Source organism: Globicephala melas, chromosome 10 (genome assembly GCF_963455315.2).
Source record: "Globicephala melas chromosome 10, mGloMel1.2, whole genome shotgun sequence".
Classification (NCBI taxonomy): Eukaryota; Metazoa; Chordata; class Mammalia; order Artiodactyla; family Delphinidae; genus Globicephala; species Globicephala melas.
Window position 1 is genome coordinate 11,799,319 of NC_083323.1, and position 24,959 is coordinate 11,824,277.

Here is a 24,959-nt window from a genome sequence, read left to right on the forward strand (position 1 = left end):
TAGTAATAGAGATGTGGCATATTGTATTATTGGAGAAACAGTACACTTCAGTTTTCACCGATTAATCATGTATTTTCTTGATAATCTGGTTATTCCTAAACTTGTTTATGTCCCATCCCTTTAAGTATTTGTGTAAGAACCTTTTCCTTAGTCTCTCAGAGAATACAGAGAATGTACACATAATTTCAATTGCATATATGACTCAGTTTAGAGTTTGGGATAGTTTAAAGGGATTTTAAAGAGTATTTTCTGCAAATCTAGTTAATAATGTATGAAGTGATGTTTTCTAATATCTCTGGCCTCACCTGTGTCTTAGTGTGTACTATTTGTGATCTTGTTCTAAAGGTTGGTTTGGGGGGACAGGAAGTAAATATGAGGATTATTTGTTTTTTATAAGCATATAACGTTTAAAGCAGTTGATCTCAAATTTTGCTTACCTTTTTTTCTAGAATGGGTTATATATAACTGAACACTGCCTAACCCTGAGAAAATGAGCTAGGATATAGTGGAATTATCTATAATTTGGCTTTATTTATATTAAAGAGAATGCTGGGACAAGGAATATTAAAGTAGTATTGTCTGAGAAATGCTTCTGGAAAGGTGTTTATATCTATTAGGTGTAAATTGTTATTTACACTTAGGGTTATGAGGGAGGACATGCTGTGAAAAGCTTTTATACTAACAAGTTTTTATTATTGCCAGAAATGCTGTCCCTTTAATGTTGCTTTTCACTTGGGTGTTAGCGGCAGCCTGGGAAAGTATGAGCAAACCCTGCCTTCTGGTCAGGGACTCTTGGACCTGCTTTTAGCATTGCTGGTAAGTGGGTGGAAGGTAGGAAGGTTGAGTCCCTAAAATTGTGAGGAGCAACGCCACCTAAAGTGAGTTTTTTTTTTTTTTTAATCAGTGAGTGTTGTTTTGTCTAGAATCTGAACTATTCTAATAAAGTAGAAAACAAAGCCTTTCTCCCGCTCCCTCATTTTGTACATCTTCCTTTCGCCTTCAAATTTCTGAGATACTGAAGTAAATTTATAAATTTAAAGACATTTCCAAGTACTCTTTGGGAAGAAAAGAATGCTTTTATAGTATTTTGATAACCACAGAGATGCTCTTCGTTCTTAGGTACCCGCATATGGATAAATAAATGGCTAGAGGTAGAAATCAAGGCATTACAGTTTGATTTCATCAAACATTTATTCATCTACTAAGGTATTCAGGCGTTGGGTTAGGAACTGCGTTAGGATTGTGAAACACAGTTCCTACCCTCAGATTGCTCACAGTCTGGTCAAAGTTATGCAGAAACAGTATCAACCATGGCTTAGGCGCTAAGGCACAGGGATAAGGGGTACCTAACCCAGGTGTGGGAGCAGGTAGGGCAGCAAAGGCTTTCTGGAGCAGGGGGATCCCTGAAGTGAGCCTTGAAGGATGAATTAACCAGATAGAAGGCCGTACGCAAGGGAGGAAGAACAGAAAACAGAACAGAGGTGTCATTGAGGAACTAACTGCAAGTCGTGAAGTGTGGTAGGAGCAGAGGAGAGCAGTGGGTGGGGAGAGGGAAAGCCGGGGCTCTGGACAAGGGGGCTGAAGCCACGTTATGTGTGTTAGATGCCTACTTAAGAGTTAGAATTGTCCCCCTTGTTAGGCTGTGGGCAATAGTTGAGTTTAATCAGGGAAGTGGCATGATGAGATTTGTGTTTAGAAAGATCAAGCTCTGAGAGTAGTAAGAAGCCTGCATGGGAAGAGGGGTAGACTGAAGGCAGGGAGATAAGTAGGAGGCTGAATGCAAAATAATAAGGTCAGAACGGAATTTGTGGTGCTAGGGATGAAAAGAAAGGGCACATTTCAGTGAAATCAAAAAGACTTGCTTCTGGTTTGGTGTGATATTGAGTGAGAAGGAGGAGTCTTGGAAGGACTGCAGACTTCCCATCAAATTTGGGTTTAAATCTGGACACTTCAGCTTGCTAGCTCTGGTGACTTTGGGCAAGATACTTAGCCTCACCTGGTCTTAGTTCCCTCATCTCTGCAAAGGAGATAAAAATATCTTGTCTTGAGGATGAAATGAGCTAAGAATGTGTGTAGTTGCCTGATAAGACACCACAGAGTAAGTTTTCAAGAACTGATACCTCTGGTTTTACTGGTTATAAAGTTTAACCACATTTCACCAAGTAAACAAACATGGCAGAATGAGTACTAGAATCCAGACTTCACACATACAGGGATTTTATCTCCTTTGCCCATTTAGTTTTCCCCCAGTGCCTAGAATAGTGTCTGGCACATAGTAGACACTCAAACATTTGCTAAATGAATTAGTGATTCGATTTTAAGAATTTAATTTAGTTTTGGTCTTTTAAGATAGAGAAATTTGTAGGATATCTAAATGGAGATGACCATTATTTAGCATTTGGATATTTTGATCTGGAGTTCAGGAGAGATATCTGGACTGGATATAGAAATGTGGGGGCCATCAAGGTAAATGGGTGGTAATTGAAGCTATGGGATGGATTACATCACCTACAGCAAACGTGTTGGTCAACAGGAGGCCTCGGGAACTAAGGACCATTGTTTAACTTTTTTGAGATGTGTACCCTTTTGAAAATCTGATGAATACCGTAGATCCTCTCTGCACAGAAATGCACATAAAAATAACAAATTTCCACCAGGGTACCTGTGTGAGGAACTATATACCTTGGGTTAAGAACCTGTGGTGTGCAGTAGAAAGAGGTCTGAAGATGCCGCCTCAGGCAATACCAACACAGAAGGTGGGCAGAGGAAAAACAGTAAGATGGGGAAGCGAGTTAACAGGAAAAGAGGAAAATCAAGAAAGACTCAGAATAAGAGTTTCCAAAAGGAGGGAGTGCCAAATGCCGCAGACAAGTCAAAGAAGGTATAACATGTCCATTGACTTCGGCCATCAGAGGTCTTTGGTGACTTTAATAAGATCCATTTCCGTTGAGTGGTATGGGGGAAAGGAAGCTGGAGTTCTGGGGATTACATAGAACACTGAGCAAACAATGAAGACATTGAGACAACTAGGAGAAGTTCCTTCATTTGTTTATTTATTAACAGATATTTATTGAGCACCTACCGTGTATCAGGCACTGTGCTGGAAGCTGGAGGTTGATCCACAAGGGTGGATGTGGTCTCCTCCCCTAGCTGACGTTCTTATTGTCTGTTTGCCTGCCTACCTCCCCAGCCCCCTCACTCCTGCCCAGAAAATGCCCTGAAATGCGTTTCTCCTGGGTACCACTGGGCACACTCAGCCACCAGGGCCCTCCAGTTGTTTTGCTGGGTCAGATCCAGACTGTTCAATTGCTCTTCTCTCATTTGGGCACGAGGGAGCAGATTGTCCTCTGTAACACCACCCTTTAAAGTCAGGGATGCACATCAAAATATCCTTGAGTTCGTGCAGTGCTCACTATGATCAGTGAGTTTATGAAAATTATTTTAATACTTTTGTTTTTCACTTTTAGCTCACACTAACTCTTTCTTGTGGTAATGACTTTTATACGTTTATTATTTGCATTATAAAACAGTGGTCCTAAATGTAGAAAAGAGGCATGAATACCAGACCTAGGGAAACCTTTATCCCAGTCCTAGACTTTTTGCATGTGGGAATCCCTGATTTTTATTTTAAAAATCTCTTCTTGGGGCTTTGTTGTCTTTCCATACGTATGGAGGTTTGCCAGCTTCAAGACAGCCATGGCTTTCATAAGACTAGCATGTGTGTGAGTGTGAGTGAGTGAGTGTGTGTGTGTGGCGGGGGGAGTGGGGGACTCTGTCTTGGTGCTCCTGGTTTTTTGCCCCTAGCACTATTGTGGACCAGTGGATTCAGAGAATGGTATACAGTGATCCTCAGTTTATTTCTTATATTAGAACTGAAAGCGTAAATAATTATCCCGTAAATATGATTTAGATTTTCCCAGAAGCACACTGCATTGCCCCTGCTTCCAGTGAAACTCGCCTACCTCTTTTCTGCTTCCTCACTTTGTCTTTAAAATTTTTTGACTGCATTTTATCTCCAGATTGGCTTTTCAGTTGCAAATTCAGAGAATGTAATATGTTCTATCTTCCAGATCATTTCTAAAAATGTTAAATAAGTACAAGTTCAGAACCAATCTATTCCTTTTCTCTTAATGTTTTTTTCTAATGTTTAAAGATCCCATTCTTTTGTACATATTTCTTTACACGTACAGGTTATACTAAAAGTATACTGATAGCTGTAAAATGCCCAGAACAATGCCTGACATATTGTAGGTACTCAGTAAATAGCAATGACTGTGCCGGTTTCTCCAGGCTCTCCAGATTGTTTGGTAGTTCCTGTGTTCTTTTCAGAATTGTTAAAATGATTATTAATTTGGATGGGAGGATGGGAGCGTGATGGTGGTTCATTGACAATGTGCCAACCAACATTATTATCCGGCACTTTTTTTTTTTTTTTTTTTTTTTGCTGTACGCGGGCCTCTCAATTGCTGTGGCTTCTCCCGTCGCGAGCACAGGCTCCGGACGCGCAGGCTCAGCGGCCATGGCTCACGGGCCCAGCCGCTCCGCGGCATGTGGGATCTTCCCGGACCGGGGCACGAACCCCTGTCCCCTGCATCGGCAGGCCGACTCTCAACCACTGCGCCACCAGCGAAGCCCAATATGGCACATTTTTTTAAAGCTTGGTTATACATTTTGCCAAATAATCCTCATTGAGACAGCAAAAACTTAAGTATTCTCGGTGTGATTTGTGATTTTTAATTTTGATTTCTTTATGTGTTTATTTTAAAAATAGAAAGCTCAATTTTGGAATTAATCTCTTTGTTCTTCAGGTAATCTATTAGAGATTATAACATAAATATAGCATAACTTAAAATATATAATAAAACCTTTAGAATAGGATCTTATTTATTAGAATACTAAAAAATTAGAAAATCTTTATTTTTATGAGACAAACATCATAAACTCATCAAACATTCACATAGGTTACTTTATTTGAATATATAATAATAGAAAGTAGGGAGATATGACATTTATATTCAGAGGTCAAAGACTTTTCCAAGATCACTTGTAAAGGGCAGAATTATGACTTTGACCAGGACTTCTGAACTGAATCACACCTTTATGCTTTTTTTCATTATGACTTTTTACAAAGAGAACTTAAAAGAAACTCTTACATTCAGTAAACATTCTCCCAAACCTCCTGTGTCTATAGCACTCTATAGTAACAATGACTAGTTATAGTAATGACACATGTCCAGTGTGTGTACAAGAAAGGGTTTATGTTTTTCAATAGAGGCTGAGATGCAGAAGGCTGGGGAACGCAAAGGGTAAATTCTCAGTTAATCAGAATTTTAAATGAAGCTGGAAGCCTTGAGCAGCCAAATTTGTATCCACCTTAAGCTTCTTAAGCAGTCATGTTTGTAGATACCTTTTTCAGAATCCCCAAGTTTTTTACAGTAGAAAAAAAGAAGCACTTAAATTACCTCCCTCCTCTCTTTTTGTCCTTTGTAGTCATTAGACTAGTTCAGGGCAAGCAGTTTCTTGCATATTTCCATTCCTTGAAAACCTTCCAGTCAACCCATCATTGAGCAGCTCTTCTCATCTTTTATTGCATCCGCTGCATCTATAAACTGTACATCAGTGGACATTTTTTTTAATAGTTTGTTTTGCTCCTTATTTATTATCAGGTATTCTTAGATGGAACGTTTTAAATCTGTACGTACTATGGTAAGCTGCTGTGAATACTTCCCGTGCCATATAATTAATGCCACCATCGGAGAAACTCCTTAAAATATGCGGGCACATGGCGCCTGCCCTTCCCTCTCTCCCCCCCTCCTTCCCTCCTCCCCTCACACACTCACACACACACACACACACACACACACACACACACACACACACACGCGTGCGCAAAGCACACACCAAACTGCCATTCTCCAGCAGGCCTGTTTCTGGAGTTGGGAGATGTCAGCCTGCCGGGAGGGGGTGGGAGGAGGAGGAAGAGGTGGGGCTCTACTCTGATTAATTACCTTAGGCATTCGGGGGTGGGGCTTCCTTCAGCCATCTGCCTGAGATATGGGAGGGAGCTGGAGAAAGAAGGAGGGGGAGAGACTGCCAGAGAGGAAGAGAAAAGAAAGGAAGAAACACTAGAAAGAAAAAGGAAGGAAACCGGGATAAAGGGAGAACATCACCCACCCTTTAAGAGCTAGACTTGGGGGGGGGGAGGGGGGTGGAAAGCAAGCTGTGGAAGGTGTGCCCCAGCGCGACCGCTTTGAAGTGTTCATCATCTGTTCCATTTGGTTTATGGAGAAAAAGAAAATGGTAACTCAGGTAAGATCTGTGTTTCCTCCGTGCGTTTCTTTTCTCGTTTCTGAGACCTAAATAAGATGGGGGGTGGGGCATAGTCACCAGAGTTTTAATTATTACTGTCTTTTTAGAAAGGGCCAGAATTATTGTTATCAGCTGGAAAGTGTTAGTCTGTGCCTGTTGTGAGTCCGTGTGTGTGGTGTATCCGTATCCTTTTTTCTCTCCCCTCCCTTAGCTCCATAGCAGATTCCTGTTTCCTGTACTGTGCAGCTGTAGCTCAGGAAAGACCCTGTGGGGATTTGTCTACCTCTTTGTCTTGGTTCTGAGAAGAGGGAGGGAGAGAGAGACTGCAGAGGTAGGAAGAGATTCTTGTAGACTGCCAAAAAGACGGGAGAGGGATTGACTTCCTTTTAAGAATTGCAGAAGAATTTGTGTTATAAGGAAATCTGATTCCTGATTCGCTTTGGTTTCTCAGAATTGGCAGTGGACTTGCAGTTTTGCTGCCTTTGCTCTAAATGGCTTATTAAAAATGAAGGCTAGAAAAATGTTTCATTTTCATGTCTTTGTTACTGGCAAAGACTGTTTTCTGTGAGAACATAGAAGCATCCAGGTGCAGCAGAGGCAGGTAGAGCCCTCCCTGGCAGAAGAACAAGTCTGAATATATAAATGACAATCACGGGCATTAAAAGACATCTGAAGGAGAGGGAGTAGGAAATGGAAGACCTCTCCCTCTCTCTCCCTCTCCCTCTCCCTCTCCCTCCCTCTCTCTCCCTCTCCCTCTCCCTCTCCCTCTCCCTCCCTCTCCCTCTCCCTTTCTCCCTCTTCCTTTCTCCCTCTCCCTCTCTCTCTCTCTCTCTCTCCCCGTCTCCCTCTCCCTCTCTCCCTCTCTCCCTCTCCCTCCCCCCCCACCCCATACCTCTCTCTCTCCCCCTGTCTTTGGTTATACCAGGCAATATCTGCATTTTAGCAAGTCATTCCTGACAAATGGAAAGGTGAATACTCTTCCCCAATTTCCCCTGGCTGTGCTCTTTTTCTTTTTGGCACGTTTCTGTATGTTCCTTTTCCCTTTTTTTTAATATATAGGTTGAGAGGAAACGATGAGACTGTGATTTATCAATGAGAATTGTTTGCATTGTGGAACGTTCATGTCCTTTAGTCTCAGACTTAAGATCAGTTTCACTCCAGGCTTTTATGCTCTATAGGGAAATTTCATCACTGGACAGTGCTTTCCTTTTAAGGAGGTTGCCCCCCTTTTTTTTTTTTTTTTTTTGTATTCTCTCATCTCTTTTCCTAAGTCACCACCGGAGGGCGAGAGAGTCAACTGGCTATCTGGATAGAGGCATCATTTTAGGAACTGGAACCCTGTTCTGTTAAATGTTATATAATGCCCCGCAGTGCTGTTTGGAAGGAGGTAAAGCATTAAGGAGATTTTCCCAGCATGACCGAGAGGAAAGGGAAGTTTCAAAGAATATGTCTTTCCATAGTAATTTTTCAGCAGATCTGAGTTTGGAGATTATTAAGAAACCCCTCCCTCTTCTGGAAAGTGGAGAAACCCTTGAAATATTTTCTCTTCCACTTCTTATCCCTTCGTCGTCAGCCCGATTAACTCTTTTGAAATATTGCTTTACTTTTTAAAAAAGAGAAAATATGTTTCTGGCTTCTCTTTGTTGCTTGGGAGATGATACTTCTTAAACTTGGAGCCTCGTTTAGTTTTCGTTAACTGACCATATTAGAGGGTACCAGCTCTCTTCTTTCTCAGCTGTTACTGGAGCCTTTTCAACTACTTGACTTTTCATTGTATGTATTGTATATATTTTTAAATCAGTGAAAGAGTTATCTAAACTAGGACTTCTTATAATCAGAGGTTTTCCGTGGCCTCTTGGAGCCTGTCCCCTTAGTTTCTAGAGCAGCTGAGTAAACATGTGCAAGCCCAAGTTCAAATGCACAAGCATTTGCACACTTAATATCTTGGTCTTAATAAGTATTTAAGGAAACTATAATTTTAGGAATGAAGCAGAAGAGATAAATAGAAACTGGAAAGAGGCATCTGGGGGAGGTTAAGAATTCTAATAGGTAAGTGAAAATCATTATGATTTTCTCAGTGTGTGTGAATGCTGAAGGAAACAAGGAACTCACTTTTGCCCATCCTGAATTTATACAAATGGAAAGTGCAGAATGTCAAACTTGTGAATTTTCAATATTCCAGCATGTTTGTTTTTTGTATACACTTTCTGTGTTAATGTAACATACATAAAATAGCAAGATAGGCCAAATCTTTATTTGTCCTATGGTTTGGTTTTGTTTTGTTTTTGGTGGGGGGGGTAGTTTTTGGTTTTTTGAGCTAGACGTCAAATCCCAATATTTGATAATGATCTGTCACATAAGCTTTCTGCATAGAAAATGTCTGCAGTGTTTAGGGTTCACTTATCAAAGTTAAACAGTTTATTGTGGTATTTAGTATCTTAACAGGTATATTAAGAAAAGTATTTAGGTATGTTTTCATCATTTTGTCACCTAGGTTCTTTGCATCTTTGATCTTAACATTTCTATATCCCGTGGTTTCCATCGCTCACTTGGTGGAAGGTGAAGGGCCTTCAGTGGATGACATTTTCATCACGTTTATATCCATATTTGTAGCTACACGGTGTACACACATTGTTACTATATATGCTCTGGTTTTATAAGGCCTGTTTTTGGTTTATAAGGCTCTGTTATTTACAATAAGTTATCAGAGTTTTGCTTTAAAAAAAAGCAAATGGCAATTTAATTTCAGAATTCTAGTATAGTAGACAGACATGCTCATGTGACTTTTTAAAAAATAACTTTAGGTTTATCTGTCATTCCTGTATATGTTACAGGAGTATTTCACTGAGGTACTCTCTTCTTTCAGAGCATGTGAACCAAATTATTGCATCTCCTCACATCTGTGAATATAACAACGTGGAATAAAAGGAAGGAGAAGAGATACATTCTTGTAATATGTGTCAAATTAGACAAAGTTGTAAATGACTTCAACTCCAATTAATAAGAAAGGTTATACTATTTGTTGTTGAAAGGGAAAGTATACTAGGCAGAGAGGAAAAGATTTTACAGTGTGGACGTTAAAGAAAATTTTTGTTCTCTACTATAGCGTAAGACTGCCAGTTTCTGTGGAACGCAAAGCCCTCCCTTTCTTGGACAGCTCAGTGCTTTGCTGGCATTTTCTTCAAAATCTGTTTTCCATCAGGACCAAGAGGAGGGAAGGTGTTAAGAATAAGGGAGGTTGGAAAGGAGGTTGCTGTTCCTTTAAATAGTGCGGGGAGCCCAAGTGGCAGCAGGCCACTCCGGAGTGTATTCTTTTGTAATGAATCACCACCAGTTCTATTGTCTGCTATCTCCACTCTTAGTAGCTGGAAGGCCGAAGTCTTTTACCTGAGCTGTGGCCAGGTCCCTATTCGTTCCAGGGTGGCTGGGAGGAGAGAAGAGGGAGGGTATTTTATGCTTTAATTAAAGACCGGTAAGAGAGCAGGTATGTTTTGCTTTGTTTCATTTTCTATTATCCTTTCTGTTTTTTTTGTTTTTTTGAAATGAGTTGGAGTAGGGAATCTATTCTCTGATTTTGCTAAGCGTATCCCATTTTCTGTGCATTTTGAAGGTCCTCCATGACTATTTAGTCTCCATTTTGTGGCAGTGCTTTCAAGTGATTCCATTGGGTTGCCAGCCAGGTCCCCCCCGAGCCCATCCCACCCTTCATCCACAGAGCTTCAGCCCACACTGTTGGCTTTGGCTCACTTCCACTTTCTATGGGCTGCACAGGACTCTGGGAAGTTGGGGGGTAGGCGGAGATTGGGTTTGAGGCTAATTTATGTTCCTTTACAATGAACCAAAAAAAGCCTCACTATTTCCAGAGCTTTGGTTTCTTTCTGAATTCTTCTACATTGCTCCTTATCGTCAGTTATAACCATTTCCTTGCCAAGACCAAGGCTGGCCCTTGAAAAATATTGCTATTCTAAAAATTACTCAGTTCCCCTGAAAAGATACCCAGAATTCCATATAAGTAATTAAATCTGAGCGATTTTGATTTACTAAATGGTTTTTCTTCCCAGTCACCTCCCATGCCCCAAAACACACGCCTTTTTTCGGCTCCTTCCCTTTATTTTTTTCCTTTATCTTTCTTCTTAGTTTTGTAGTCGAGACTAGGAAAGCTTAGTGTTTGACAAACTGCTATTCAGGATTGTATTGCCACGGAGCACACCTCCATGTTGAAAGGGAAATGACACTCCTCACCCCTCTCAGTGGCTTAGCTCAAAGTCCTGGTTGTGTTCCTCCAGTTTTCTGTTCTTCCCTGAAAATTTTCACACTCACATCCAAAAGATCGCCATATGGGAACAATCTCATTTCTCTTTTGACTTCTGGTTCGTGGACTACTCACATTTTAACTTCACGTAATACCTTACCTTGGTTTGTTTCTTGGGCTTCTATCTGTATGTGATTGTCATGGTGATGATACAGCATCCTTTTGGTGTACAGTTCCTCTCTGGAATCTGGCATTGTTGATATCTGAAGCATTCCCTTCTGGAATCATAATTCCTCACTTTTTTCCCCCAACATTCCAAAACCACTGTCAAATCTTTCTTAAACGTTTCTAAACAATACTTCATATGTGAAATCTAACAAACACAAATGGAATGCTCCCCTGCAGTAAACGCTCTGTTGTTTCCAATGTAGTAATTTCATTATTGGGTTTGGATGCTCAGCTTCCAAGCAGAAATGTTTCAGTCTGCCATCATGATGTATGTTTCCATTTCCCAGATATGCAAATGTGCCTCTATTACTAGTAGAATGATTAAGTTCAGGAAATCTTGGAGTCAAATAATTCATAAGAGGTCATTGCCAGAGTGCAGTGCAGGTCTGATTTTGTCGCCCCTGTGCTTTAAACCTTCCATTTGTTTCCCTTCAGACCCCAGTGTCCTCACTCTGGTCTCTGAGGCCCTGAGTGATCGGGAACCTGGCTGTCTCTCCAGCCTTATCTCCTGCTGCCCTTCTCTTCCCATATTCTGCTCCAGTGGCACTGGCCTCTTTGCTATTCCTTTTAACACACCTTGCATCTTCCTGCTCAGAACCTTTCCTTCTGTTTTTCTTTTAGATGGAAATGCTCATCCCCCAGGCTTCTCAAGAGTTCTTCTTTGACCTTCCTATCTCAACTTGAATTCCCCAATTGTTCCCTATTCCCTTAACCTGCTTTTTCTTCACTTATCACTGATATTAGTGTTTGTCATTACTCTTTATTTGCTTGTTTATTATCAGTGCTACCCTACCCCTACAAAGAATGTAAGTTCTGTGAGTCAGGGACCTTGTCAGCAGTCTCTTGTATTCCCGGTGTCTAAAACTGTGCCTGGCATGTAGTCAAAATAATAGCTAATCAGCTAATCTTTATATGTGATGTATTACTGTCAGGTACTGTGCTAAGCACTTTACCTACATTAACTCATTGAATCCTCTCATCAACCCTATAATTATCCCCATGGGACAGAAGAAGAAACTGAGGCATATTACGCTTACATAACTTGCCCCAATTTATAAGCTACTAAGGTGTTGTGGGGATTCATATCCACAGACTGGCTTGGGAATCTGTGCTCTAGTGCCCTCTGTAGGCATTACATATTCATTTAATACTTGCTGACTGTGTGAATGAATGAATTTAGTTGAGACTCTCTTATTCACTTACGGGATTTCCATCTCTGACATGTTCAAGGCTTTGATGAATACTTGCAATAACAAGGAATTCACTATAGAATAAAATGAATTTATTTTTCTAATATTACATAATAGTAATAGATTAGATAACATTATAGAGTATATATTATGCATTAGGCACTGTCATCAGTGCCTTATGTAATTCCTTTCAGCAGCCTTATAAGTACTGTTAACGTTCGTATTGTAGAACTTAGGACACAGGGATACAGAGAGGTTAAATAACTTGGCCAAGTTGACAGCATCAGGATTTAAACCCAAGGAGTTTGGCTCCAGCTTCCCTGTTCCTAACCACCACTAATAGTTACTGTTATTGAAATAACCTTTTGTTCTTGCATACCACTTTGTACCAATTTTACATACAAATCACATTTACATACAAACAGTTGTATTCATATCATATGTCACTTGTCAGTCTCTTTTTTAGGTAGGTGGTGTTCCCACCCCCCACCCCCGCCCCACCCGTTCGATAGAATTTGACATTCAAGAGGTCAAGCAACCTTGTAGTTCTGGGAACAGACAGGGATAGGTTCCAAATATGAGATCCATTTAATTCCAAATTTGCATGCTCTTCCATTATACTACAAGCCTCATAGGTAAAGAGTTCCATTGTTGGCTTTACAAAGTAGAAATGTTTTCCTTATGGTGAGCTAAAATCTGCTTTCATTATTGTCTTCTCATTGTTTCTAGTTCTGTCATCCAGAGTCACATGGAGTGGTTAGTTAATCTCTCTTCTTCATAAAACCCAAGTATTTGAAAATAACTGCTAAGTGTTCCCTTCAATCTTCTGTTCTCGGTACTCATCTTACCTACCTCCTTGAATTATTCCTCATAGATATGAAACCATATGGTTTCTATAGTCTTTACTGTTCTGGACTAATTATGACAATTTATATGAATGATTTATCATTTATATCCAATTACTAAGTAGTTATGAGTATTATTAGGTATCATATCTTTGTTATAAGTTTTGGTTTTTGATAGCATGTTGCGTTTACTCAGTTTTCATAGCCTATTGACCATGCAGTGTTGTCAGCAATTTATTTATTTATTCTAAAATTTATTTATTTATTTTTGGCTGCGTTGGGTCTTCGTTGCTGTGCGTGTGCTTTCTCTAGTTGTGGCGAGTGGGGGCTACTCTTTGTTGTGGTACGCAGGCTTCTCATTGCGGTGGCTTCTCTTGTTGCAGAGCACGGACTCTCAGGCGTGTGGGCTTCAGTAGTTATGGTGCATGGGCTTAGTTGCGTCACAGCATGTGGGATCTTCCCGGACCAGGGCTCGAACCCATGTCTCCTGCGTTGTCAGGCGGATTCTTAACCACTACACCACTAGGGAAGCCCTTGTCAGCAATTTATAACTTCAATATAAGAGTATATTACCCTCAACTCTTAAGTAGAATATTGTTTTTCTTCTCCATTCTAAAGCATGCTGTGAGCTGATTGGCAAGAATCTACTTGCCTTCTAACTTTTCTAGGTCTTGCCCAGATCCCTCAAAGGTTACTAACACTGAAATTTTCACTTTTTAAACTTATTTTTTAGAAATACTGTTTTGAAGATGCCAATTGGACCAAGAGATGATATATTAAAAATCAGCAAAAGTAAATTTGATCACCTCTCTTGAGATGTTGAAATTGTATCAAAAAAGAGTGTTGAGGGCTTCCCTGGTGGCGCAGTGGTTGAGAGTCCGCCTGCCGATGCAGGGGACACGGGTTCGTGCCCCGGTCCGGGAGGATCCCGCATGCTGTGGAGCGGCTGGGCCCGTGAGCCATGGCCGCTGGGCCTGCACGACGGGAGCCTGTGCTCCGCAATGGGAGAGGCCACAGCAGTGAGAGGCCCACGTACCGCAAAAAAAAATTTTTTAAAAAAGAGTGTTGAAGAGCCAAAATTAGGAATTATAGAGTCTTTTAAATCAGTAGCAACAGTGAATCATGATCTTATTTTTCTATTGAGAATAGAAGTAAAACACAACCAAAAAATAAATTAAACCCTTGAAAAATATTCCGATTTAACAATCCATATTATAAATCAAATGCCTTAGAAATAGTCTTAGATTAGCTTACTTTGGCATATTATGCTTTTCATCATTCCTCTTGAATTTTTTCAAAGGGCTACCAGTTTCAGAATATTAGAATAACATTTCTTATTTAATTAATGGTCCAGGAAATAAGTATAGCTAGACTGCTGTTAACAGAAGGAAATGCAGTTTTAAAAGTTACAACTTGAAATCATATAACTGGAGATATTTAATTCATTTAGAACTGCAGGATAAAGTTCTGCAAGCAAAATTTGATATTTCGTATATAAAGGAATTGTTAAGAAGAAAATATGGAAATGGAAATCAATCATTACTTTATGAAATTAAAAATAATACTTTTATATCCACAAATAATGTAACTAGTCTTTTATCTAATATTGTATGAGATTTCTTATAAGAACTTCTGAACCGATAAGCTGAGACTTAATTGAAGGAGATGAGACTTTGAAAGACTCCTAACTTAGAGCAGAAATCCATAAACTTTTTCCATAATGGCTAGATAGTAAATAGTTTTGGCTTTGCAAGCCACGCTGTTTCTGTTACAACTGTTCAGTTCTGCTGTTGTAACAAGAAAGTAGCCATGGATGATAGGTAAGTGAATGGGTGTGGCTATGTTCTAGTTAAACTTTATTTTTTTTTAACATCTTTGTTGGGGTGTAATTGCTTTACAATGGTGTCTTAGTTTCTGCTATAGAACAAAGTGAATCAGCTGTACATATACATGTATCCCCATATCTCCTCCCTCTTGCGTCTCCTACCCTCTCTCTCCCACCCCTCTAGGTGGTCACAAAGCACTGAGCTGATCTCCCTGTGCTATGCAGCTGCTTCCCACTAGCTATCTATTTTACATTTGGTAGTGTATATATGTCCATGCCATTCTCTCACTTCATTAGTTAAACTTTATAAACACTGAAATTTTAATTTCATATTACTTCCATGTGTCACAAAATATTCTTTTTTTTAAATTTTTTCAACTAGTTGAAAATGTAAAAACTACTCTTAGCTTTTAGGTTGTGCAAAAACATGTGGTGGGCCAGCTTTGGACCAAAGCCATAGTTTGCCAACCCCTGATTCAGAGGGATGCAGTCCTCCCTGGTTTTTAGTAGAAGGAAGGTTTTCCCATATAGCTTGATGACAGGGACACAGTTTCTAGCAGCTTTGATGGGTCATCTTGGATCCCCGTTAGGGTGAAACCCTGACTTGCTCTCTCATTTTTCCTCCCAGAAAATTTGAAGATTCTTTTCCTTTCCTCACTTGTTTTCTCCCTCCACTCTACCCCCAAATCTGAACCACTTGCAATTCCCCAAATATGCCATATTTTGTACCTTACTGCTTTTCATATATTTCTTCATATATTATTTTTCACGTATTATTACTTTGGGCCAGAATACCTCTTTCTCCCACAGGAATAATTTCTTGCCTTAAAGATTTAGCTGAGACTTCACTTACTTCAGAAAGCTTGCCCTGTCTCACAGAGTTGTCCCTTTTTTGTGCTTCCTTGGCGATGTATATGTATTGTTCTCTTAGTCCATAGTATGTATTACTGTAATTGTGAATACATTTGTCTGTTTTTTCCATCAGACTGTAGTTTCTTTCAGGATTGGGACTATATTGCCAGTGTTTATTATTGTATCTGGTTCAATTTAGTATGTAATAATACTTCTTGATTGAATTAATGAACTTTAACTTGTTAATTCATGACAAGTGCAAAACCAGAGAGTTAAATTGGGTAGTCACATATATTCTAGTGCTTATTACTTAAATCAAGTAATACTTAAAATATAATGTCATTTTGGAAATGGATGCTTTATTTGGTTAGAAGAAAGGAGGATTTTAGAGCAAGCAGCTATTTGGGGAACACACAAATCTCTTGGAGATGTTCCAGTGGAAGTAGCCAGCCCCATCATTTACTATGCTGCCTCTTTTCTCCAGCATTAAAAAAAGGAAAAACAAAAACCCCAGATTGTTTGACTCCAAATAAGTTGATCAGAATATTTGGGGAAATTTAATTCTTTTTGTATTAGATATTGGCACCCCTTCCTTTAATCTGATATTCGGAGGGTAGGAGGAGGTCATTCCACACTTTCCTAGTAGCATGCACTAAAACGAAGTCGCCCGCTGCCATGCTCTTCCTTATCTCATACTGAGGTCCCAGTTAGAATTTTAATTCCAGGAAAAGACCTAATAAGAGAACAGATTTCCTTATATGATAGCAGAGGAAATCCACACCAGCTAACCAAGTCCTTATACCTGGGTCACCAGTGCATGAGGTTCCTTAGTCATATAAGAGGAACTTTCAGCACGAAAGAGAAGAAACAAAAAGAAAACCTGACCCTAGGGGAAACAGATAATCCAGGGAACAGAGAAAGATTTAAAGAAGTATTCTAACTAATGTAGTCAGATTAAAGAACGGAATGCGTTCATAAAACCTGTTCTGGGTGTAATGAGAAGGGAACAGTTTGAGAATGAGAAAGAGCGTGAGAGATTAAGAATGTGATAGTCAAAAGAAAACATGCCATAGAAGGAAAGAAAGTAGAGTTAAAGCTATCTCCCAAGATGCAGAGCTTTAAGATGCGAAGATGGAAAATACGAGAGATAAGTCTCCGATGATTTCCTTAGCCCATGTTCCCTAGAAAATAGAGCCGGAGACAATACCTTATTGGGGAGTATGATCTCAGGAAAGCAGGGGGAGGAAGGGGGAGTGACAACAAGGAAGAAAGGTCGGCCAGAGCTTTGTAAAAGACACTGCTGATGACTTAGTTTCAGTAGAAGTCTTCAGAGAGGTTGTATAGACTGCCGCTCCTCTGCCCAGTCCATTGGAAGGAAATGTGGAGATGTTTTTTATCTACTGGTTTCCTCTCATCTCCTGCTCCTCTTCCGTTTGGTCAAAGTTTGCCATACAAACGGTTAACACACCTGATCCTTTCAGTGACCTCATGGGGAGGCCAAGTCCTATGTTCTGTGCACAGATCTGCAGATTGACGTGGCATCTAAGTCTGGAGAGGTAAGGAGTCAGTAACCCCTAGGGTAGCCTCCAGCCTTGGAGCCTCTGCCTTTTAAGAAACCATTAGAAGAGGGCCACTCCCAAGAGGGCTGATGAAAGGAAGGAGAGGTAGGAGGCTGCCATTTTCTATCATAAACTCTTCTGTACCCATTCGGTTTGCTATTAGTACGTGTACTAATTTCATAAAAATAAAAATTAACTTTAAGAATGGAAAATAGATTACCCAAAACACCCTGGAAATAAATGTCAAAGATCTTTTAGAATGCATTTGGGGGAAAAATGAATTTCAAATATTGAAAGATAAAATCTAATCAGTAGTTTAGAGGGTCCTCTATCCCCCCAACCTGATACTCCCTGCACACTTTTGCTTCGTTTCTCTCCATACCACACCTTCTGTTTCTTGTGTTGCTTGCCTGTTTATTATTCCCCCCCCACACTAGAATGTAAACTCCATAAGGGCAGGAACTTTGTCTTTTTAATCACTGTTATCTCCCCAGCACCTAGAACAAAGTGTCTAATAATGCATGGTAAGTACTCAATAAATATTTGATGGCAAGAATTGAAGTCGAATAGATGAAGTATGCAAGGGGCATGACTTCCATACAGAGGTATTTGGACTTGACCTGTAGGCATTGAGGAATGTAGGATTTTAAGAAGAGAATTAATTAGCAATATCTGATTTAGGTTTTATTTTAGAAAGCTCATTCTGGCAGCTGCTTGGAAAATTCATTAGGTTGAGGTTAAGTTAGAAGAAAGGAGAACAATTAAAAGAAAGGTTCTTGGGTTAACCTGGGTGAGAGTTGATGAGAGCAGAGACTCTCATTTTCCTTTTCATTTCCCACGGTACATAACATGGACTCTCACATGTAGCTTTTCAATTAATATATATATATTTATTTATTTAACAGTAAATATTTATGACTGGTTATATTGTAGTGAGCTTTCAGCAGAGTTCCTAAAGCTATTGAGAGAAAGGTCCCTATCGTTTTTGCCGACTGCTTCAGAAGCAGATATTCAACTACCTGGTTAATTCAATTTAGCATGTATTTTCTAAAGATCGATTACAATGCGCTTATCATTTGGTGAGGAAGCTACAATAAAGAAGTATATGATTCAGTCCCTGATCTACTTAGGGGCTTTACTTGTGAAGTGAATAGAGGAAAAGTAAACCATCATGTTAACTATGGTTGCAGACAAAATGCCATTTTGTCCTGGGAAGGGTATAGGGAAAAATTTTGTCTGTTACTATATATATATATATCATACGAATTGCTCTTTTTTTTGTGTGTGTGGTACGTGGGCCTCTCACTGTTGTGGCCTCTCCCGTTGCAGAACACAGGCTCCGGACGCGCAGGCTCAGCGGCCATGGCTTACGGGCACAGCTGCTCCGCCGCATGTGGGGTCTTCCCGGACCGGGGCACGAACCCGTGTCCCCTCCATCGGCAGGCAGACTCTCAACCACTGCACCACCAGGGAAGCCCCGAATTTCTCATTTTAAAGTAGACTATAATAGAATACCCAATGCAAAAATCTGTAAAGAATGATTAACTATTTATTATTCAGGGCACACTACAAAATCTTGCTAATGTTTTATTCTGAACCTGAGTTGTGGCTATTTTCAAGGATATTCCAGTTTAACATCTAGAGAAGATGCAAACTTAATTGCCCATGAAGACACAATAAAGAGTAAATTAATTTAAATTGTAGTGAAAAGTTTGGTTGAGAAAAAGTATAATCATCCATGCATTGTAGAAATCACCAATTACATTGACTAGAATAGACAGCCAACCATTAATTGTGTGTAAGGACCTTTCATTTCCAAGGAAGCAGGTAGCTGACCCGGAGTATCTCTTGTGGTCTCTTGTTGCCGGTGGAAGACAAGATTCATGGGATGTTTGAGGTTCTAAATACTGCTTTAAGGAGATTGGAAGAAAGAGCTCTTAAGAGGTTGGAGACATTAAGACTATTACAGGGCTTGTCATTTTTAACCTAATAGACATTGGGTTTGAATGACTTTGTTCTGAAATATTTATTTTTTCTGTTTAAATATTTATTGCTTTGAGATGGCAGAACGCAGCCTCAAGGGAGAGGTCAGGCTGGCTTTTCTCTCGAGTAATTTGAAAGAGGGGTGTGTGTGTGTATTTTTAAGACAAGTGATTTGGTAGTATGTTTGCAATATTCTTGTTGGCCAAGACTGTGTACCTTCTGTAGTATTGTACTAGTACCAGATCCTGTAATTGATTTTTAGTCTAAGCATGAAGGTAAAGTATATTGTATTTCCTGTTTTATTTTTATTTATCATCTGTTTGCAAGAGCTTAAAATTGCTCTCCGTCCCCTCCTACACTCCGTCTCCCCTTCATGTGGCTGTAGCACTCTCAAAACTTTGTGTCCTTGTTCCTCAGTTATATCCACTCTAAAGAGAAGGACCCATTGTTAGGCTTGCATTTCAGTAGGTTTACATTAAAAAACAACAAAAACTGGTGTTTATTCTCTTATCTGTGGGTTCCATATAAGGTAATTCTCTACTTTCAGGTGATCTACATTTATGGCCACTATTACCTTCTTCTCATAGCTTACTCTCTCCCTAGTGTCTTCCCTTCTTCTAGAGGTGTAGATGCTTCTGGGTATTTTCTGGAGGCACCTGCCACCACCATAATTCTCTCCCATTCTGCCAGCCAAAGCCACTAAAGCAGTGTTTCTCAGCGTGGTACCCAAACCACCTACTGGAGTAGTGAGTAGTACCAGGCTCCTACTCCAATGCACTGAAACATAATCTGTGGGGAAAGGGTAGTGATTTTTTAAAAATATGTCCCCAGAGTGGTTGTTATGAACAATAAAATATGGGAATCTCTGCTTTCAAGGAACCAGGTAAAAGATGGGTTTGTGGGTGTGAGGGGCTGGGTCTCTACCTCATGGGGTTGGTGATCTTATTGTTGAGACTGCAGCAGGAATAGATGTGTCCCTGGATTCCTTTTTTGGAATCAGAAATACTTTCCCGTAAAATGAGTATTTCAGTTGGTGATTGGCCTTTTATTACTATAGTGATTATCATATAATCATTAACTCTGTTTTTGTGAGTTTCCTTGGGATCCTGGCCATCTACTAAGCTACAGACAACCAAATGAAAAATGAACTGTTAGAATTCAACCTGAACATAAAAATTGGAGGCTACATGGAAGCTTCATGTATAGGTTTTCCCTCCTAAATTCTAACTTACCTACAGATTATCTGATATCTTATGGCTCTGGGTATAATTTATATTCACTGTAAAAGAGAAAATACATTATTTACTTTAGTCTAACTTTTGCCACTGTTAAATTTAAGCATGTAGGTAAATTAAGAATCTAGAATGAATTTCACTTTGTGCCTAGTAAACTGGCATTGTTTTGTCTTTGTACACGTTTATTCATGCACTTTATTTCTCTGGGTTTTCTTCTTGGTCTATCATTCTTCTACAGAGTTGTTTAAAATTATTTTAATTGATTCTAGATCATCTTAAATCCAATGTTCTGTTCTTATCTTTCTGCATTAATAGTTTTATAGCTCTTTTTTCCCTTTGGTCACAGACGTCTGGGCAGAAGTCACTGCTTTTAGTAGAAGAACTGAGAAGAATGACAGGCCTTTTCTTAGGTATTGTCAACTGAGAGCTTTTTGTAAAGTTTTTTACAAAAGCAAGTAGAGCTTGAAATCTGAGCCTATCTGAGCAATTCGCAGGGGATAAAAATAATATAATTTATAAAATACTTGAGGCAAAAATATTTTTCCTCTGTTACAAACCTAGAGAATTAACGTCCATTTATCTATAGCGTTAGGAAAACGATTAGTGACATTGGCAATGATAAACTTGTGAGAAGATGCTCTATCTAAAAAAACTAAATGATTCTTTTTGTGATGGTTTGAATAAAATTAATATTGATCTGTTTCTATCGGTGATCTATTCTGAGCATAGATATAATGTGAGAATTGGGAAACTTTTCTGTTAAGATAGGATTTGCAGCCTGTGGTTTGTAGCACAACAGCGGATTAGGTATATAAGTGAGACTCAAGATTACAAACAAACAAAAATACCTTTCTGTCCTTACACAGATTACACAGACTTTAATTATCCTAGGAAAATGAAGGCAATTATATTTGGGGCCTTTCTTATAGTACTTTATGCTTAGCTTTATTTGTAGCACAAATAACATTGATATAATTATTAGTTTATGTGCCTTTCTCACCTTTTAAAATTTGGTCCTACAAAAGCAAAACCTTATTTTTGCCATTTTGCCTCCCCTCCCTGCCATGTTAAAGACTAGCATGTTGTAAATGTTTAAATGTGAGTAAATAATTGATTCAAATAATACTCAGAATAATTCAGTAAAAACAGAGAATATGCTTAAGAAACGATAAAGCAGACTCATTTACCCCAGTGTAACTTGTAAATAATCAAAAAAACTTTTCTTTGAAGTATTGATAAAGATGAATGGCTTAATAGGTCCTGAATAGTGAGTCTGCAGCTATAAATCTTAAAAAAAAAAAAATCATCCTGTTCCTCCTCGTTCCCTGTAACTGGTTGGTTGCCAAATTCTTGTAATTCCACCACGCAGCATCTCTTGATTCAGTTTCCTTTGCCCCACTACATTTGCCTAGGCCCACCTGTCTTCTGCAATATGTTACAAAAGCCTCCTGGTTGTCCCCCCCTCTAGTACATTCCACATACTGTTATTATATGAGCTGTGCTTCTGCTATTCCCCTATTTTGATGGTTCTTCACTGCCGAGTAATAGTAGTTAAAATCATCAGTATCGGGCTCCCCTGGTGGCGCAGTGGTTGAGAGTCCGCCTGCCGATGCAGGGGACACGGGTTTGTGCCCCGGTCCGGGGAGATCCCACATGCCGCAGAGCGGCTGGGCCCGTGAGCCATGGCCGCAGAGCCTGCGCGTCCGGAGCCTGTGTTCCGCAACGGGAGAGGCCACAACAGTGAGAGGCCCGCGTACCGCAAAAAAAAAAAAAAAAAATCATCAGTATCTAACTGATTTGGGTATTGGGATACTCAGTACACAGAGCAAAATATCACAAAGGATAATGGAGAGGTTCCAAGTAAGTCTAGTTGACTGGAAAGGTGGTTAACTCATCAGCAGAAATGAGAAAAAGAACGTAACAGATTCAGTTTTTCGACATACAGAGTTTGTAATGTTAGTGGGATGCTGAGAGCGGAAGGACCCGAGATGGGTGGGAAATGGGCACCCAGAAGACCTGGACCTAATCAGCTGGGAAGCTGGGCCCCAGATAAAGAGTTTGACTTGTTCTCATGTGAACAATCTTCACAACAACTCTCTAAATAGAAAACCCGGTTTGCAGATGAAGAAACAGGCTAGAAAGGGTTGAGGTAATTCATCCATATCTGGTAGGAGGTATAGTTGGGATTTGAACCAAGGTCTGTTCTTCAGGCTCATACTCTTTCTTCTTTTTACTTTACCTCCCGTGAAAGCTTGGGAGAAAGGGCATGGTTGGACCTAAAAAATAGTTGGAAGTCACTCTCCTAGGTGGATGATTGTTGAAGTTCTGGGATTGCTGTGGGAGACTGACTGATAAAAGGGTTGAATCTTGGTCCTTGGGTTATACATTTCTCCTGTTTGACGGGACCTATTTACTGTGATAGTACGTTTGAATATAGAATTAAAACATTTAGCGTATTTCACATTGAACACCAGAAGACTATAGATAACGTATCGCCTCTGTTACTCCATGTGATTCAAAGGAGAAGGACATCATCCCTAACTCCTATATTTGCACAACCATGTATCTAAAGCAGAAGCACATAAATGTTGATTCCTTTCGTTACTAATAATATTCTACCAGTTCTGTCTTCCTTCCCTAACACTCTTCTCCCACTTGATATCAACCCAAGATAACATTTGTTTCATTATGTATTATCCCTCATGGCGCTCTCTACTGTAGCCAAACAAAGCAGTTCACTGCAGTGCGCATATATGTGACTTTCCATCTTAATCTTCCTTTATTTAAAAAATGGTAACACTTAATATTTATTAGGCACCATATTTGATTCTACATTGTACAAAACTGACCCCACTCATTATAATGAAGCTTTTAATCTAATAGGAGAGATGAGACACATATCTAGGTATGTTAAATATAAGGCTTTGAATTTAAATGTCATGTACGTGTTAGTAGTGCATGCTAAATGCTATGAGAATATAGGAGTGGAGGAATTATTTCAAACTGGAAAGGGCAAATGCAAACACTAACTGAAGGTCCGCTATTATTAGACACTGTACTAGTTAGGTACCTTTGATTTTTTAATTTCACTTCAACCTCACAGTAAATTCTGTTATGTCCATTTTATAGTTGACAAAACTGAGGCTTAGTTTCTTGTCCAAAGTCACACAACTAAGAGGTCCCAGAGTCAGGGTTCGATCCCAGGTTTATTTGGGTCTAAAGCGTAATCTCTTTCTTTTATACCTGGCGTCAACAAACTATGGCCTGCAGGCCAAGTCAGGCCCACTGTCTGCTTTTGTAAGGCTCATGACATTCTCACGTTTTAAAATGGTTAAGAAAAAAATCAAAAGAGGAATAATATTTCAGTGTCAGTGAATGAGGTTTTCCTGGAACACAGCCACGCTCATTCGTTTATGTGTTACCTAGGGCTGTTATCTACTAACAGCAGAGGAGTTGCATCAGAGACCATACAGTCCAGAAGGCCTAAAACATTTCTGTCTGGTCCTTCATAGAAAACGTGTGCTGACTCCTGCTTTCTACCATCCTTCTTCTCTAAGGATGGCTTCATGGAGAAGAGATTACTTGAGTTGCTGAGTTTTTTAGTATAATGAATATTCATGATAGAGGATATAGCATGGGGGAAAGACACAGATCCCTACTGTTGCAGCCTGGCTGTGATTTGGGAAAGCACCATAGTTAGGGAATATTCTAAATTCATTGCAATACAGAATTATAGTTAGGAGTTGTGTACGACATGACTGGGGACAAATGGTTGAGGACCCCACTGGAGTTGCCACAAGGAGTAGTGACTAGCAACATCAGCTGTGGTATTGGCTTAGATTTGGATTTGAGTGGTTAGCTGAGTGGTTTTGGATAAGATACTTATTAACCTTCGAAAATGTCAGTTTCTTTATCAGTAAAAGGAGAATAATGTAAAATACCTACCTTTCAGGGTTGTGAGAATTAAATGAGTTAATATATATAAAGTGCTTAGAATATTGCCAGACACCTAAGAAGCATTCATTGAATATAAGCTGCTAATACAGGTGAGAGAGGGTCTAGAGGAGTTCAGAATGTATTTAGTAGGCAGTAGTGAACCTTGGCTTGTGTCACCTGTGTGGTTCATACATATTGTTCTGAATCGTATTGAAATTTTGCACACGTTTACAGTAGCCTCCCTAATGTGATCGTAAACTCCCAAGAGGCAAATTTTTAACTTCTGTTATGTCTTCAGTGCCTAAAACAGCTGTGTACCCACAGTAGTTATTTAGTACATGTCTTAGAATTGAAATGGAATTTCAAATATCTCTTCCAGCTAGTTGATCATTCTAGAAACTTCTTCAGTGGATTTTTCTTCTTTGCTAGTTGGTTTCTCTATCACTGCAATAAGTTTTGTATATCTGTAGTTTTTCTTTCTCTTTTCTTTTTTATTTTTTTGGCCATGCTGAGTGGCATGTGGGATCTTAGTTCCCCGACCAGGGATAGAACCTGCATGCCCTGCATTGGAAGCACGGAGTCTTAACCACTGGACCACCAGGGAGTCCCTGTAGTTTGTTTTCTTAAATATTGTTCCCACAAATACATGGTCATTAAGGGTTGTTTTTTAATTTCACGTGACGTCCATTACAGTGACATTCAGTAGGATTTTAATACTTTACTAAGTTGTGGAAGGTTGGCCCCG

At 39.6% G+C, this 24,959-nt stretch overlaps 1 protein-coding gene across 21 annotated transcripts in view; it reads left to right on the forward strand.

The window, feature by feature from the left end:
- The window catches only part of RBFOX2 (RNA binding fox-1 homolog 2), a 261,511-nt gene that overhangs the window by 165,301 nt on the left and 71,251 nt on the right, over positions 1–24,959 (forward strand). The window contains exon 1 of one of the 21 annotated variants that reach the window (XM_060306886.2): positions 6,032–6,309. The exons of the other annotated variants lie outside the window; for them this stretch is intronic. Coding sequence (XP_060162869.1) covers positions 6,283–6,309 — 27 coding nt within the window. The 5' untranslated portion in view covers positions 6,032–6,282. Of the gene's footprint in view, positions 1–6,031; positions 6,310–24,959 lie in introns of those variants that run through there. 21 annotated transcript variants of the gene reach the window in all.